This window comes from Manis pentadactyla, chromosome 3 (assembly GCF_030020395.1).
Source record: "Manis pentadactyla isolate mManPen7 chromosome 3, mManPen7.hap1, whole genome shotgun sequence".
NCBI lineage: Eukaryota > Metazoa > Chordata > Mammalia > Pholidota > Manidae > Manis > Manis pentadactyla.
This window is the reverse complement of record NC_080021.1, coordinates 88,789,545-88,808,039: the sequence shown is the minus strand read 5'-3', so window position 1 is coordinate 88,808,039 and position 18,495 is coordinate 88,789,545. Positions and strand designations below refer to the sequence as shown.

The 18,495-nt window shown below is 36.5% G+C and overlaps 1 protein-coding gene across 6 annotated transcripts in view; it reads left to right on the top strand.

Annotated features, from left to right (window-relative positions):
- Window positions 1-18,495, top strand: part of SPIDR (scaffold protein involved in DNA repair) — a 453,159-nt gene that overhangs the window by 294,130 nt on the left and 140,534 nt on the right. For 5 of the 6 annotated variants that reach the window (XM_036925470.2, XM_057498093.1, XM_057498094.1 and 2 more), the window contains exons 9-10: window positions 9,468-9,663; window positions 14,097-14,344. The exons of the other annotated variant lie outside the window; for it this stretch is intronic. In XM_036925470.2, the coding sequence (XP_036781365.2) occupies window positions 9,468-9,663; window positions 14,097-14,344 (444 nt within the window). The remainder of the gene's footprint in view (window positions 1-9,467; window positions 9,664-14,096; window positions 14,345-18,495) is intronic. 6 annotated transcript variants of the gene reach the window in all.

Genomic DNA, 18,495 nt, shown 5'->3' with positions numbered 1-18,495 from the left:
TATTTTAAACCTCATTTAGGTTCCCTAATTCAGAAATTATGATCCTTTGGATCTAGTTAAACTAATGCTTAGTTATCTTTGGAAGTTAGAGGGGATGTGTGAGCATATGAGAAATTTGAACAAGATTTAAGTGTATTTACCTTAAATTAGAGAATCAATTATTTTCTAATCCTAGTACTATTTTTACAGAAATAAGTAATGTGCTAATCAAAATTACTTGTATCTGCTTATAAATACAGAGAACAGATCAGTGGTTGCCAGAGGCAGAGGGTAAGGGGTGGGAAACATGGGTTGAAGGAGGTCAAAATGTACAAACTTCCACTTATAAAATAAATAAGTCCTGGGGATATAGTGTACAGCATGGTGACTATAGTTTATAATATTGTGTTCCATATTTGAAAGTTGTCAAGGTAGTAGATCTTAAAAGCTCACATCACATCACAAAGAAAAAAAATTATAACTATATATGGTGACAGATGTTAGCTAGGATTATTGTGATCATTTCATAATGATCATCATTTGTACCCCTGAAACATTATAATGTTCTGTGTCTGTTATACCTTGATAAAGAAATAAGTTTTTATCTGTTTCAAAAGGTTTGCCAGGTTTCTCTTTTCTAAGGACTGTAATTTTGTTACGTTATATGTGATTTAAAGTGAACTAAATTTCCTTACAAGTCATTTCTATTCTAAACTAAATCAGTTTGATTAACTTGAATCAGAAGAATTTTACCAAACATATATACCCAAATATATCTCCTATGTGTAATTAAATAGTTGTATCGTTATTCACATAAATGTCTCTGAAAGTTTCCCCTTGTTTACTGCAGAAGATGCAGGGCTGCCTGAGCAGCCACATGCTTCAGTGGTGTGGCCAAAGTCTTTGTCATTGTCAGAGCCACACAGCTGGGCCAAGGGGCATTGTTTCTACCATAGGTTTCCCTTCTCTTAAAGTTAACAACACTACAATACATGTGTAAGTGGTATTTTTTAAAATAATAAGATTTCTCAGCCATGTTTCAAAATGGAGTTAAAACATTTTTTTCTTAAATTTGTAATGATTTAATTATAAAGGAGGTTCAGATTTATAGTTACCAGGAAAATCAATGACTTTCTAAAATCTGCCTGTTCAGATAAAACTGTGTAATTTCTATAATGTCCAGGAATCTAGAAGATTCTCAGTTTGGGTCAATTCTAAATTTGCTACCAAGTTCAGAGAGCTGGGTGAGTAAACAAATGCCTCTGATGTAAAATAATATACAGTTAAAGACAACATCATTCTCTCCAACTGCATCTTTAAGTTCTCTGTCTTTAGATGAAGCCTGGAATATTCATTTAATTTTATTTTTGTTAAATGCCTGTAACTTGAGTAATTTTTTTCCCATTTGAAACTAAAAGAGTTATATTTTATTGCTAAAAAGGGTCCCTGCTAGTTCAACCTTCTTTGTTAGATTACTGTGAATTACAGAATTTGAGTTAATTTTTTATCAAGAATATGTTTTGAATATTATCATATGAAGCTGAATTTTAAATATTGAAGAAAATAAGGGCGTTATTAGCATTAAAAAGACCTACATTTCTAATAGGCAAATATCAAAATATGGAGTGTTAAACTTTATTAACTGATAAGAATACTAGCTTTTTAATAAAGATTAGTGAGGAATTTGAAATACTTTCAGAGGCTCCCCAAGTCTGTTGATAAATATGAGGGAAATGGAGGAAAGCAAGCAAAAACACCAAGAAAGTGATGCTTACTTAAGACTATGAGTTCATTTGTACATTTACCTAATAAAATTGCACCTAGAACAGGCCAATTACATTACTGGTTTGTGTATTCATTTTGATAACATAATCTGCTTCTAGCATGGACTTATTTATTTTGTCAAAAAGAAATCAGAAAATTGACCCCGTCAGATTTGCATGTATATTTGTGTTAATTATGCCCCCTTTGCAGATAAATTGCCATAGAGTCCTGCTTTGAAGACAAAGAACTGTCAAAGACAGTGAATTAACCCTCTTTTGGAAAAGGGCTTCTATTAAGTAAAGGGGATATTTTCTTTTGTAACTGAGCTAAATAGAAAGTTTAACTCATTAAGATAGGCTTTGAAAGTTGTGATCTCTTTCCTGCAGAGAAGAAAGGCTAAATTAAATTTTCACTTAGTTGGACTTGATCACTGTTGTTAACTCAGTTTCATCTTAATGGCCTTAAACAGAACTTTGCATAGAGCATAACCTAGTTCTAATACTGACTGGTATGCTTATCTGTAAACTAAAAGGTTCTAAATACACACAAAAACTTTTCAACTAGTACTTTCTTCTTCTTAACCTAGTTTTAAGATACTATTACTTTATCATATTTTTAAAAAATTAACTTGAAAGAAAAACCTGGAACTTTATGACATCTTTTATCCCTCTGGCTGTTTGCAGCTTATCTACAGCCATACCCAGACAGTACCCATCCCACCCTCATTTTTTCTGTAGCCTCTTCTTGCTGTCTCTTTCTCTGTCTCTCTACCTGTATCTCTGTCTCCTCACCTCTCATAATTATTTTCTTACTTCTGGGCTACCATATCTGTACAGGCTTAAAATATTACTACAGCAAATTGTATTTGAATAGATTGTATGAAAATATACTAGACACTAAGGAATTTATCTAGATTAACATAAAATACAGTCTAGTAAAAAACAATGGGCCTAATTCTAGAACAGGAATCATACAGGATTATGAGCTTTATGTATAATTACATGTTGTACATGTTAGAGAGGTAGACTGAGCCCAGAACATATTACATGAAGTCATATTAAGTGTTTTATCTTTGAACAGAGAGATTGGCATACCAGAAAATTTTTCATAAAGTTCGAACTTAATTTGTATAACTAGTACTGATACTTGGACAGAAATCAGATATTTATCATTATTGTTAATATAGGTATTTTTCCTTAACAAAGGAGATTCATGGAGATTAGAAATCTCATGAGTTTAAATCAACTAATGGGGTGATTACAGGGATGTTGTTTTAGAATGATTAATATAGAACTTCCATTTTTTTAAACTTTTATTTTGAGTTAATTGTAGATTTACATGTAGTTGTAAGAAATAATATAGCAAGGTGATTTGTATCCTTTATATCCAGTTTCCCCCAGTGTCGGCATCCTGCAAAACTATGGTACAATATCATAGCCAGGATAATATCAATATTGATGCAGTCAAGATACAAAAGAATTCCATTACTGCAAGGATCACTCATGTTGCCCTTTTATAACTGTATCAGCTTCCCTCACTTTCTTAAACCCTGACAACCACTGATAGGCTCATTTGTTTAGGAATTATTTTTTTCACTCATCCAAATTCCCTGGAGGTTCATTCACATTGTCGTGTGTATCAATAATTCATTCCTTGCTATTGCTGAGTGATGTTCTATGGTGTGGATTTAACAGCTTGTTTAAACTCTTACCCACTGATGACAGGTTGTTTCCAGATTGGGGCTCTTAGGAATTGAGCTGCTATGATACAGGAGCAGCTATGTAGATTTTGTAGAAATGTTAAGTTTGCATCTCTGTGGAATCCATGTCCAGGAGTGCACTGGGTTGTGTGGTAGTTGTATGTTTAGTGTTTAAAAAAACCTACCAAGCTTTTCCAGAGTGGAATTTTGCATTTCCGCCAGCAGTGCATGAACAGTGTGCTTTCTCTGCATCCTCACCAGCATTTTGTAGTGTCACATGGTTTGCGCAGCCATTTTGATAGTATAGAGGTACCTCATAGTTTTAATATGAGTTTTCTCAGTACCTAACTTTTCATGTGCAGCTGCCATTTGCGTATCTCTTCAGTGAATTGTATGTTCCTGGCTGTTGTCCATATCCTACTTGGATTGTTTATTTCTTTACTTGCAGTTTTCAAAGTTATTTAGGTTCTTGATCATGGTGTTTTGGTGGATATGTGTTTGCAAATACATTTTCTCTGTAGCTTATCTTTTCATCCTCTTAACGGTTTTTTTCAGAGCAAAGTTTTTAGTTTCGATAAAATCCAGTCTATCTGTTGTTCTACTTCTATGGGTAATTTTTTTTTATCTTAAGTCTAAGTACTCTTCTCCTAACCCTATATACTGAATATTTTCTGCAATTTTTTTTCTGAAAGTGTTATGGCTTTATAGTTCACATTTATGTTCATGATCCACTTTGAGTTAAATTCTACATAAAATATGAGAACTTACTCTGAAGCTCATATTTTTCTGCCTACAGATATCCAAAGGCTACTTCCTTTATTGAATTGCCTTGGCACTTTTGTCAAAAATCAGTTGAGCATATCTTTGGAATCTGTGAGTTCTTTATTCTGTCTTATTAGTCTATGTCTATTCCTCCACCTGTACCACACAGTACTGATTATTGCAATTATATAATAAGTCTTGAAATCAGATAGTTATTCCCCCACTCTCTTCTTTTTCAAAATTGTTTCAGAGATTCTCCTTTCTTTGCCTTTCTTTATAAATTTTATCTTTTTCTAGGTTTTTAAGACAAATAAAAATTAGATGTATTTAAGGTGTGCAATGTGATGGTTTGACATGTGTACACATTGTGAAATGATTACCAGTCAAACTAATTAATGCATACCTCACCACACATAGTTGCCTTTTGTGTGTGTATGTCTATGGTGAGAACACCTAGGCTCTACCATCTTAACAAAGTTAACTATACAATATAATATTATTAACTTAGTCACTGTGCTGTACATTAAATCTCCAGAATTTATTCATCAAGTAACTAAAAGTTTGTATCCTTTGACCAACATCTCCGCATTTCCCCCACCACCCAGCCCTGGCAACCACAATTCTACTCTCTAATTCTAGGAGTATGACTTTTTTAGATGCCACATATAATCCAGATTATGTGGTACTTTTTGTTGTTGGTTTGTTTGTTGCAATTATAAATGATTTATATTTTTAGTCTTGGTCCACACGTTCATTGATAGTACATAGCAAAACAGTTGATTTTTTTATATCTGTTGTGAGCTTAGTGAGCTTAGTAGTTCTAGGAGTTACTTTGTAGAGTCTTTGTAATTGTCTACACATGCAGTTGTTTCACCCACATATAGGGACAGTTTTATTTCTTCCTTTCTGATCTGTATGTCATTACCTCCCCTTTTCTTGCTTTATTGCACTGGCAAGAACTTCCAGTCCTGTGTTGATGAGGGCAGATGTTCTTGCCTTGTTCCATCTCCAGTGGAAAGCATTCCCTCTTCTGGCATTGATTATAATGATAGCTGTAGGCTTTTCATAAACATTTTTTTTCAAGTTGAGGGAGTGCTCTCTTTCTAGTTTTCTACGTTTTTTTTTTACTACGAATGAATGTTGAATGTCATAAAATGGTTTTTCTCTGTTGATGAAATAATATGACTTCTTTTGTCTTTAAAGTAGTGGAAGTGATTATCAAGTATCAAATAGGCTTTCCATGCCTGGAATTAACCCCACTTTTTCATTCTGTATAATTCCTTTTATGTATTACTTAATTATATTTACTAATAATTTGTTAAGGATTTTTACATCTATATTCTTGAGGAATGTTGGTCTGTAGTTTTATTTTGCACTCTCATCATCTGGTTTTACATCAGGGTAGTACTAGCTTTATAAAATGAATTGGGAAGTGTTCTGAAAGAGATTACATAAAATTGATTATTCATTCTTCTTTGCACATGTGGTAGAATTTTTACTCAACTCTATTTGACTTGTGCTTTTGAGCAGTTGGTCCATTTCATCTAAGTTGTTAAAAATGGTATATGTAGAGTTATTCAGAGCACTCTCTTACTAGCTTTGTGATATTTCAGAATTGGTAGTTATAACCCTCTGTTCACTCTTGGTATTGGCAATTTGCATCCTCCTTGTTTTTTTCCCTCATTAGTAAGTTTCATTGATCATACAAAAAAACCTTTATTGTTTTTTCTGTGTTGTTTTTCTATTTTTAATTTCATTGACTTATGTTCTTAACTATTTACTTCTATTGTTTTGCTTTTTTTTCTTAGATTTTTGAGTTAAGATCTTAGATTATTGATATGAGACTCACCCTATTTCTAATGTAACCTGTAAGTGCTATGAAATTCCCTCTCAATATTGCTTTAGCTGTTTCCCACAAATTTTGATATATTAAATTTTTATTTTCACTCAGGTCAACATTTTACTTTATTTTGTTTGTTTCTTAACACTACTTCTTTGACCCATGGATGATTTAGAAGTGTATTGTTTTGTTTAAAAGTATTTAGAGATTTTCCTATCATGTTTTTTTTAATTTTTAGTTTTATTCCATTGTGATGTAAGAACATACTCTATGTGATTTCAATTCTTTTCAATTTGTGGGGTTTTGTCTTACAGCCCTAAATATGGTCTTTCTTAGCATGTGTTTTGTAGGCTTCTGAAAAGAATATGTATTCTGCTGCTGTTAGGTGGAATGTTCTATAAATGTCAGTCAGATTCTGTTGATTGATAGTATTGTTGTACTTCTCAGGATCCTTGCTGATATTCTCTCTAGAGAATGCCTAGAACAACCAATAAAAGAGCTCTAGAAAGAGGTTGTTAATAACAAATGTTGAGAGAGGAATATTGCAGTCTCCAACTCTGGATTTGTCCATTTTTCCTTTCAGTTTCATCAGTTTTTGAATCTATATAGTTTGCTGCATACACATTTAAGATTGCTGTTTCTTCCTGGTAGATTGACCCTTTTATCATTGTATGTTCCTCTTTGTCTCTGTCTTTGATAATTTTCTTTGCACTGAAGTCTACTTCATCTGATACTAATACTCCTCCCCCTGCTATATTTTTATTAATGTTTACATGATGTATTTTTCCATCTTTTCACCTCATCCTGCCTATATTTTTATGCTTGAAGTGTATTTCTTGTAGATAACTTATAGATGGATTATGTTTTTTAACCCACTCTGCAAATCTGTCCTTTAATTGACTTATTTAGACCATTTTTACTTAATGTAATTATTGATGTGTTAGCACTTATGTCTACCCTTTTGTAGTTTGTTTTCTCTATGTTGCTCTCTATTATTTCTGTTTTGTTTTTCCTGGCTTCATGTGGGTTCCTTGAAATTTTTTTAGAATTTCATTTTAATTTAATTATAATGTTTCTGTGTATATCTCTTTCTATAGCTCTTTTATTGGTTGTTCTAGGCATTATATTTTATACACATAACTTATCACAGTCTACTGAGTCAACATTTTGTCAGTTTGTATGAAGTATAGAATTACCTCTCATATCCCTTTACTGTCCCCATTTATAATATGATTGTCTTAAATATTTCCTCTGCATACATTTAGAACCATATTAGTGTAATAATTTTGCTTCAATTCCAAATAAAACTTCAAAAACTTAACAAGAGTAGGAAAGCCTATTATATTTGCCTATTTATTATTGTCTATTTTTATTTTTTTCTTTCCACAGAAGGTTTTTTTCTGTCTAGTTTTCCTGTGTTTTGTTTATGTTAATTTCTATTTTATTTTCAAGTTCACAAATTTTTCTCTTCTCTCCATTCTGCTGTTAACATATTCATTGAATTTTTAATTTTCATTTTTTATTTCTTAGTTCTAAAATTTCCACTTTTAATACATCTGTTTCTTTGCCAAGGCTTTATATTCTTTGCTGAGATTTTCTATTCTGTCACTTGTCCCTTGTGTATTCTTAATTGCACATTGAAGCATGTTTGTAGTGGCTGCTTTAGAATCTTGGTGAGAGAATTCTAACATCTTTGTCATCTTAGCATTGTCATCTGTTAATTGCCTTTTTTCATTCAACTTGAGATTTTCCCTGGTTCTTAGTATAACAAGTCATTTTTAGATGGCGGTCTTTGCATTTTTGGTATTATTATGTGAGACTCTGGCAGTTATTTAAATATGTTTTAGGTAGCTTTGCCTGACTATTCTGAGAGAAGTGAAGGGGTCTTGTTCATGCCAGAGGGAGGTAGAGGTCCAGATTCCCCACTTGACCTCTACTGATTGCTGAGAGGGAAGGGAAGGTCCCCTTTTTACTGTTGGTCAGAGAGTTCCAGCTTCCTGCTAGGCCTCTGTTGACATCACCTTGACTGGGGGCAGAGCCAGGATACCTTCTACTGCTCCCAGGTGGCTCCCACTGACAACGCTGGAGGAAAGTGGGAGGGTGGAGGGTGCCTTAGTACCACTGGTGGAGGTGAAAGTCCTGACACTCTGTGGGGCCTGCTTCAAATGCATGCTAGAGGGGCAGGGAGTGATGTTTGGTCAGTAATGTCAAGTGGAGTGGAAGTCCAGGCATGGGGGTAGTCTCCACTGCAATGGTGTTTATGGGAGGATGGCAGGAGGTCGTTACAAGCCTGCAGAGAAGAAAGTCCCAACATTTTACCCCGCCATCCCTCACACCACCCCAACTGGGCTTCAGAGGCTTGTTCTTTCAGTTTGATGAAGGTGGAAGTCTGGGCTTCCCACTTACATTTGCTTGTGTGTGAGGTGCTGGGTCATGCTTTTTCTGTGATGTTTGCCTAGAGCAGAACAGTTATTTTCTAAAAGTTTCTGTCTCACTAGACTGTCCCATCCCTGGTCCTGTGGTTAAATAGAGTATGAGATCTTTGGGTTTTTTTTTTAGTCTGTATCCATTGCTGTTCCCAGGATGCCACCTTCTTCAGCTAGAAGTCTGGGATATAGGAGACAGAGGAGACCCAGGTACTCACCACTGTGCTGTTTTTTGGGCCTCCAGGTCCCTTGGCCCCAGCTGGCCTCCTACTCTCCAGCCCTCAGTGTCGTCTTCTGTTCAGTTGCTACATAATGTCAGGCATTTAGTTGTGCTTAATGGGATAAATAGGGGAAAGTATGTCTGCACCATCTTCCCAGAAGTGCAACTCCTAAATTTCTCTGAATGTTGAGCAGCGCTACATGTTATAAGGAATGAGCTTTAAAGAGTCTTCTCAAATCAGATGTCTGAGAGGAACTGGGAGCATTGGGTCTGTTATATTCCCAGACCCTTTTCCTACCTAAATGTGAGGCATTCATTCAGTAGCTGTGGTGCATCTGATAGCAGGTGGGAGTACATTTGGCATTAGAGGCTGTGTTCTTTGAAAGATAGAGCTGTTAAAATGTCTGAAAGTGTTATTTGTAAATAACATTTATTTCAATATCTGGGCAATTCCTGAGCCTGTGATAGTTTTTGCTTACTTCCTGCATTTCTCCCTGAGGAGTCCTAAGGCCTCAGCTACCAGACTTAGGAGGGCCTCCCAGGCACCTACATGGCTTCTTCCATCACCTCTCCTTACACAGGACTTTGACTAGAAAAGTAAGGTCAGATCCACTGACAGTTACTCTTGACCATGTGATGGTGGCTGTCACTTAATGCGCTGCTGTGGCTTTATCTGTCCCATAGCAGGCACATCATTGCTCTTCATATTCCTGATTTAATAAGAACATGAGGGGTATTCAACACTATAAATAGACTTATGTGTGTTTTCTTTTTCAGGCAGAAGCTTATTATCCCAGGTGGAAGTTACCCTGTTATTCTGAATACTTACTTTTGCCAGAAAGTCGTTGCCAAAGGAGATTCAAAAACAACACATGAACTGCAGTATTGGGACACACCCCTTCCAAGAAGATGCATCACTTTGGCCCAGATGTTTATATTTAAAATTGTAACAAATAATTCACCTGAAAGCCAGGTAAACCCTCATTGGCTTAGAGTTTTTATGCTTTGTAATAAAATTAGACTTGAAAGGATTTTTAGGTAAAAGTGAAGATGTTTCCCTTTGGTCCCCCTCCAAATATTCAGCAAATGTACATATTAGAGCATCAGGTTGTTGTTATGCTGAAGAAATTATTGTTCAGTTCAGCATTTACTGGGTCTTTTTAACAGTATTTCAGCTAATTATGTATGTGTAGTCTTTATTCTAATTTCTTAAAACATGTTTTTATTTTTTCTGTTCTCATCTTATACTTGCCTAAGAATATTGTTTAAGAATTTTTTTATTTATCAAAAAAACATCTTGTTCTTTTTTATAATATCTATATCCCTTGGGATAAAAATAGCTGCATATACTTGAGATTATTCACTGGAGGTTGGTTGTTGGAATTTTATTGGCCCTGAACCATGATTATCTGCCAAAATGAATTTAAGGAACCACTAAACTTCACCCAAGTGGGCACAACAGGCATTCTAGGGAATACTCCAGGTTCCAAGTGTCTGTGACTTCCCATGCACCTGCCTCAAGGTCACAGAGTTACCTGAATCGATACTGGATAGGATGTTGATACTGACACGCAGCATGTGAGCAAATCGGAGGGAGGCCAGCCTTCATCAAGTAGACCCAACCCTTCCCCAGCCATCAGAAGAAGTGTCTGGACAATTTTGTGAAAAGGAGGGCTCTCTCATCAGCAGTCAGAGAAGACATAAGATACGGCTGCATGGGCATTACTGCTTTCATGTAAAGCTTTCAGCAGTTGCATGATTTTGAATTCATGAGCTATGTTTTAATCTCAAAATGGTGATACTGAAATTAACTTTTCTCTGTCTCAATATTTTTGTCTGTAAAATGGTGATACTGATATAATGTACTTCTTTGGGTGGTTATGAGGTTAAATGTTTATTATGTAAGTACAATATGTAAAGAAAAGTACCTGGAATGTAGAAAGCACTCCAGAAGTGTTGTTATCTTATGATACTCAATATTGTAAAGGGTTGTTGGGAGATCACATGAGCATGTAAAGTGCAGAGACTCATAAAGTACACATAGCAAGCACTTAATAATATGATTCACTTTTATTAAAACCTAGTCATTCTTTTTTTTTTTACTATTCACCTTTTTTTTTCATTTTATTATCATTAATCTACAATTATATGAAGAGCATTATTGTTACTAGACTCCCCCCATCACAAAGTCCCCCCCACAAACCCCATTACAGTCACTGTTCATCAGCATAGTAAGATGCTGTAGAATCACTACTTGTCTTCTCTGTGTTGCACATCCCTCCCTATGCGCCCCCCCCACATTATACATGCAAATTGTAAGGCTCCCTTTCTTTTTCCCTGCCCTTATCCCTCCCTTCCCACCCCTCCTGCCCAGTCACTTTCCCTTTGGTAACTGTTAGTCCATTCTTGGGTTCTGTGATTCTGCTGCTGTTTTTTGTTCCTTCAGTTTTTTCTTTGTTCTTATTCTCCACATATGAGTGAAATCATTTGGTATTTGTCTTTCTCCACCTGGCTTATTACACTGAACATAATACCCTCTAACTCCATCCATGTTGTTGCAAATGGTAGGATTTGTTTTCTTCTTATGGCTGAATAATATTCCATTGTGTATATGTACCACATCTTCTTTATCCATTCATCTACTGATGGACACTTAGGTTGCTTCCATTTCTTGACTGTTGTAAATAGTGCTGCGATAAACATAGGGGTGCATCTGTCTTTCTCAAACTGGGCTGCTGTATTCTTAGGGTAAATTCCTAGAAGTGGAATTCCTGGGTCAAATGGTATTTCTATTTTGAGCTTTTTGAGGAACCTCCATACTGCTTTCCACAATGGTTGAACTAATTTACATTCCCACCAGCAGTGTAGGAGGGTTCCCCTTTCTCCACAACCTCGCCAACATTTGTTGTTGTTTGTCTTTTGGATGGTGGCCATCCTTACTGGTGTGAGGTGATATCTCATTGTGGTTTTAATTTGCATTTCTCTGATGACTAGTGATGTGGAGCATCTTTTCATGTGTCTGTTGGCCATCTGAATTTCTTCTTTGGAGAACTGTCTGTTCAGCTCCTCTGCCCATTTTTTAATTGGATTATTTGCTTTTTGTTTGTTGAGGTGTGTGAGCTCTTTATATATTTTGGATGTCAACCCTTTATCAGATCTGTCATTTATGAATATATTCTCCCATACTGTAGGGTACCTTTTTGTTTTATTGATGGTGTCCTTTGCTGTAAGGAAGCTTTTCAGCTTGATATAGTCCCACTTGTTCATTTTTGCTTTTGTTTCCCTTGCCCGGGGAGATATGTTCATCAAGAAGTCGCTCATGTTTATGTCTAAGAGATTTTTGCCTATGTATTTTTCTAAGAGTTTTATGGTTTCATGACTGACATTCAGGTCTTTGATCCATTTCGAATTTACTTTTGTGTATGGTGTTAGACAGTGATCCAGTTTCATTCTCTTACATATAGCTGTCCAGTTTTGCCAGCACCATCTGTTGAAGAGGCTGTCATTTCCCAATTGTATTTCCATGGCTTCTTTATCATATATTAATTGACCATATATGTTTGGGTTAATATCTGGGGTCTCTATTCTGTTCCACTGGTCTTTGGCTCTGTTCTTGTGCCAGTACCAAACTGTTTTGATTACTGTGGCTTTCTAGTAGAGCTTGAAGTTGGGGAGCGAGACCCCCCACCCCCCCACTTTATTCTTCCTTCTCAGGATTGCTTTGGCTATTTGGGGTCTTTGGTGGTTCCATATGAATTTTTGAACTATTTCTTCTAGTTTGTTGAAGAATGTTTTTGGTAATTTGATAGGGATTGCATCAAATCTGTATATTGCTTTGGGCAGGATGGCCATTTTGACGATATTAATTCTTCCTAGCCAAGAGCATGGGGTGAGTTTCCATTTGTTAGTGTCCTCTTTAATTTCTCTTAAGAGTGTCTTACAGTTTTCAGGGTATAGGTCTTTCACTTCCTTGGTAAGGTTTATTCCTAGGTATTTTATTCTTTTTGATGTAATTGTGAATGGAATTGTTTTCCTGATTTCTCTTTCTTTTAGTTCATTGTTAGTGTATAGGAAAGCCACAGATTTCTGTGTGTTAATTTTGTATCCTGCAGCTTTGCTGTATTCCGATATCTGTTCTAGTAGTTTTGGAGTGGAGTCTTTAGGGTTTTTTATTTACAATATTATGTCATCTACAAATAGTGACAGTTTAACTTCTTCTTTACCAATTTGGATTCCTTGTATTTCTTTATTTTGTCTAATTGCCGTGGCTAGGACCTCCAGTACTATGTTGAATAACAGTTGGGAGAGTGGGCATCCCTGTCTTGTTCCCGATCTCAGAGGAAAAGCTTTCAGCTTTTCACTGTTCAGTATGATGTTGGCTGTGGGTTTATCATATATGGCCTTTATTATGTTGAGGTACCTGCCCTCTATACCCACTTTGTTGAGAGTTTTTATCATGAATGGATGTTGAATTTTGTTGAATGCTTTTTCAGCATCTATGGAGATGATCATGTGGTTTTTGTCCTTCTTTTTGTTGATGTGGTGGATGATGTTGATGGATTTTCAAATGTACCACCTTGCATCCCTGGGCTGAATCCCACTTGGTCATGGTGTATGATCCTTTTGATGTATTTTTGAATTCGGTTTGCTAATATTTTGTTGAGTATTTTTGCATCTCTGTTCATCAGGGATATTGGTCTGTAGTTTTCTTTTTTGGTACGGTCTTTGCCTGGTTTTGGTATTAGGGTGATGTTGGCTTCATAGAATGAGTTTGGGAGTATTCCCTCCTCTTCTGTTTTTTGGAAAACTTTAAGAATGGGTATTATGTCTTCTCTGTATGTCTGATAAAATTCTGAGGTAAATCCATCTGGCCCGGGGTTTTATTCTCGGGTAGTTTTTTGATTACCGCTTCAATTTCTTTGCTGGTATTGTTTTGTTTAGTTTTTGTGTTTCTTCCTTGGTCATTCTTGGAAGGTTGTATTTTTCTAGGAAGTTGTCCATTTCTTTTAGGTTTTCCAGCTTCTTAGCATATAGAAAACCTAGTCATTCTTTTATTTTGTTGTTTAGTTTGCCATGTTGGGATTATTACCTCATAACAGAAAAATTTTCTAAATTATCAGGAGGTATTCTAATATCTCCTATTTTCAAAAACTGAAGATCTGTTCTTCCATTGGCAGGAAACACTCTTTGCTGTTTCCATGTTACTCTTGCTCACCTTGCCTTACTCAGCTGCATTAGTGACCTAGCAGTGCATGGAGACCCAGGCTGTAGGTTTCCTTTTTATCTTCATTGCTCCTTTAGTGTTCTGCAGTTACATCAGAGAATTACTTAGAAATACCGTTATTTGGTGTGTAGTATGCCATCGTAAGTCAAAGTGAAATTGTTTCCTTTGCATGTCTTGGCCAGGCTACGTGTAGTGGTCTTACCACCATGGGGACAGACTGGACCCACGGGCACAAAGAAGCAAAACGACCCTTCCCAGCCCAAGCTTCCCTGAAGGATTCTCTCCTGGATGCAGCAGAAAGCCAGGGATCCGCCACCAGGTCTGGAGTTGTGGTCCGAGTGGTTGTACAGAGAGTTTACTACCTTCCCTGCAGGTATCAGCAGGCAGGTGGCTCAGCTGCTCCACCTGGCTCAGACCCACCTAGAACTCGGTGAGTTGACAAGACACAGGCCTGGTGCCTAGAATCACTTAGAGAAAGTAGAGCTTCTTCCCAGAGCATTTAGATGACTGTATTCACCATATATATGGGTTGTTTTGGTTTTTTTTGTCTTTTCTTAGATCAGTATTTGAGATACATGGTGTGACAAATGATTCTGTCTGTTTACTTATTTACATAAAAAGTCCTACCAAAACAATTTGTTACTTTTACTTTTACCATTAATTGTTTATGTTATTGAAAGAAATATATACTGGAAATACTGGTATTGTTCTAAAAATCCAAGACATGTGGTTACCATTCCTAAAAAGACTCCTGCAATATCTATTGAGTTTTATATGTCTTAAAAACCTGGGTAATAAATGACAAGTGGTTTTCAGAGGGTGCTGTTTCAATCTACTCCTGTTAGAACTTTTTGCAGTGATGTAAATGTTATATATCTGCATTACTCAGTGAGGTAGCTACTGGCCACCTATAGTTATTGAGCACTTGGAATATGGCTAGTGGGACTGAAGAACCTAATCTTAAAAGTTTATTTCATTTTAATTAACTTTATTTAAAGTGGCCTTGGTAGCTTCCATGGTGGACAGTACAGCTACATGGGCCAACCATAGTTCAAAGTACTTTAATTCGCCAATTTTGAGAGTGACATCTTCTTTTCTACTCAAATTTAGGCCCTTCCTGGTTTTGTATTATTTCAAATAGCTGTAGACATATTGTTGATTGAAACGTTTATTTACCTCAAAGCCTTGGCATAACTTTTGAAGGTTGTGTTTCTGTGTTGAATTGTCCTCAAAGCAGTGAGACAGGTTTACAACAGAATAGAAATGAAAAACAATCATTTTTTCTATCTACTTGTAAAAAGAAATTACATACTGAAGAAATAATAATTACCAGTCATCTTATTCTTGTGGTGCCCTTCTGGAGACTTTCAAAAGGAAAGAAAAGAAACACTGTATTAGTTATGAATCTTCCTCCAGTGGATAGCACTTTATTTGAAAGTACTATAGATATCAAAAACTCTCCTGTAGGTGTAGAGTATTTCTTTTGGAGTCATAGAAAAAATTTATTTCTATTTGTTTGGAATATGTATACATGTGAAATCCGTGACACCAACTTTAAGGTTTTAACATGATTTCTAGCTGTAGACCAGTCTTTAATCTTTGACTGAAATCTGTGGTAAAGCTGAACAGAATTGTCTGAGGCAGATATAGATGTGACACAGGTCTTGTTTAGCTTAGCCTTTTTCTTGGCCTGTATCCAGTGTTTGGCCTTGGAGAAGGGACACTGAGTCAGCTGGGCAATGAGGATTTCCATACAGCTTCTGTAGCCCAACACACAGACCACACACTCCAGAGGCATTCGGGGAGAGTGGAGACTTAGTCACTGTGAGTAGAAGGCAAGATGAGACTGACAATGAGGTTGCTTCCTTATGAGTAATCTTGAAGCCTGTCCCTCCAGATCTTTCGGTGGTACTTGTTTTACTTGTTGAGCAAAGAAACTGGAAGCTGAGCCTGATGAATTGCTGCCAGTGGCTGGCATTGTGAATGCTTTTGGTTTGTACCTTAGAGAAAACACGGGGCATATCACATGAGGCTATGCTTGTAGTGGCTGCATGAACCGCAGAAACAAGGAAATGTCATTCAGTCACTCAGGTGTAACGAATGTGCATTGTGTGTGTGTGTGCTTCCAGCACACAGGACCGTGTGCGGCGCAGAGGCCCGAGTATACCAGTCCCATTTCACAGAGTAGGAAACTGAGCCTCAGAGTGGTTCTTAGTTGCTAACAGTTACATAGGTAGACAAAAAGAATAACTTAATGAGATATGAAATCCTAAAATCACAGTAGAGAGTACTGGAGCCAAAAGAAAGGAGAGAAAATTATGTTAGAATCAAGCTATGTTTAGATTAAGGTGGACCTAAGGGTCAGTCCTGGGGCAGTGGGAGAAGTGGAAGTGCCCTGCCACAGGGGAATTGATTGGACTGTGTAGGAAAGTGAACTTTGGACAGAGGGTGGTAGCATGGGTTTGAGAACAAGGCTTCTGAGATGACTTCTGGTTACAAAAAAATCTTATGTATCAGTGATGTAACTGATCATTAATGTGTTCTAGGTAAATTTGCTATAATAGTGATCAGGCTTTCCAGTTCACAGATCAAATTAATATAGAAGTAAAATTTTACTTAACGCTCTACTAAGTCTTTACTAATGTACATATAAAGAAAAATGTATTAAAGTATGTGCCTTGGAGAATCATTTAGTGATACGTTTTCTAATGTAGACTTTTTTTATTTATGCACATGTAACATGTATATAAGAGAAAACATAATTAGAAGATTTAGGTTTATGACCTGGAAGATTTCTTTCTTATCTACTTGAAATGTCTACCTCTAATTTGCTGATCATAGGGTGATCTCCTGTACAACACCTTTGAGTTAATCTTGTCCAGAGGCATGAGTGTGGCAGACACGGGACAGTTGCACAGCCACATCTCCCACTGAAGGCAGCTCCTAGGTTGCTGTCTTGACATGACCTGCTTTACCCCAAAGATCTTTCTCTCAGTGGGCCGAAAGACAGCTTTGATCAATGTGTGTTCTTTGTAAATTGCCAGAAATTACCATGTCCCAAGAAATTAAGGCATGTGAAAAAAGAAAGAATTGTGTCTTAATGGTAGACTCTTTTGCCACAATAGTCCTCCCTTCTCTGTGCAAATGAGGTCAGGTGACTGCTGATGGCACACTGGGATGAGTTTCTGTCTGACTTGAGTTAGCACCGTGACCGTGGGCATCAACCCCAGTCTGGTCCAGCATGTTAGCAGTGTCATTTTTCTGAGAGCAGTAAGAGCTTATACTCTGATGGCAGAAAGCCCAGTTTTTGTCAACTCTGAAATTAAAGGATATTTATTTGAAGCCAGCCAGTTCTGAGCAGGGTCAGTAGATTTGGTCAAAAGGCTCATGTCCTCTGAGCTGTGAAACATTATCAAAAATATACTGCAGATTTCAGAAATATAATATGTAAGAATCTCCTGTCCATTGTTCTCCTGGATGACTGCCTTTAACTCAAGTTATTAAAGCAAACATTTCTGTGGGGTTTCTCAAGGTGTTGTAGGTCAGAGTAACCAACGCAAACTTAGGTTTTATAAATCACTAAAATTAAGAGTAACAGAAAGCCAGTTCAAAGACACTCCCTAACCATTAAGCCACTCAGTCTATTCAGAGCCCAAACACCTTTATCTAGATTCACTACATGTAGAATGAATATTAAATAAATAGATGACTAATAAAACCACGGGCTTTTTGAGTAGAAAGAACATCGGTCTTAGAGATAATTTATAATGGAGTAAACTTACTTTGCTGACAAAGTAAGTGAATTTCCTAATGACTCCCTGCCTCCTGGCAGAGCAGAATCCAAGCTGTTTTACCTCTACCCATCCATGGTGACTGCTAATAATCATAACCTTTCTCACTTTCTGAAACATTTGCGTCCTTTTGCCTTGAGATATTTAACTAGGGACAAATAATTTTATTTTATTTCCTGTGAGATGCACATTCCTTCTTGCTTGTCATTGCAGAAATATTTTTAATGGGAGAGTTAATCTTTTGTGAGGGCATCTAATTCATAGAACAATGGTCATGCATTCGGACATAACCTTTCAGGTTAACAGTTTAACAGTTAATCTTCCATTATAGTTCAGTGGAAATGCACAGAGCTGAACTCAGGAAAAAAGGCACATTTTTATTCTCTTTTCATCTTTTGACCCTGTCTTTAGTCTCTTGTCCTATATTAATTTTTGCTTTTCACTAAGTAAAAAAACAAAAAAACCACCATTGTCTTAGGCCAGGTTCTGAGTCTGCAATGGTAAACAAAACCAGACATTGTCCTTATGCTCATGGAGCACAATCTAGTAGGGGAGGCTCACAGAAAACAATTACAAACAAATTATAACTTGTTGTAAGTCCTCTGGTAAGAAAAAGTTGGACACTATGAAAGAGGACATGATGGAGAAGGGACAGAATTTAATTTAGAGGATTCTAGGATGGGTATTCTAAGGCAGCACTATTTAAGCTGACACTTGAAAGATAAATGGAAGCTAGTCAGGTAAAATTATCAGGTGGAGGAATTGCACACAGGAGACAGATTGCCTTGGA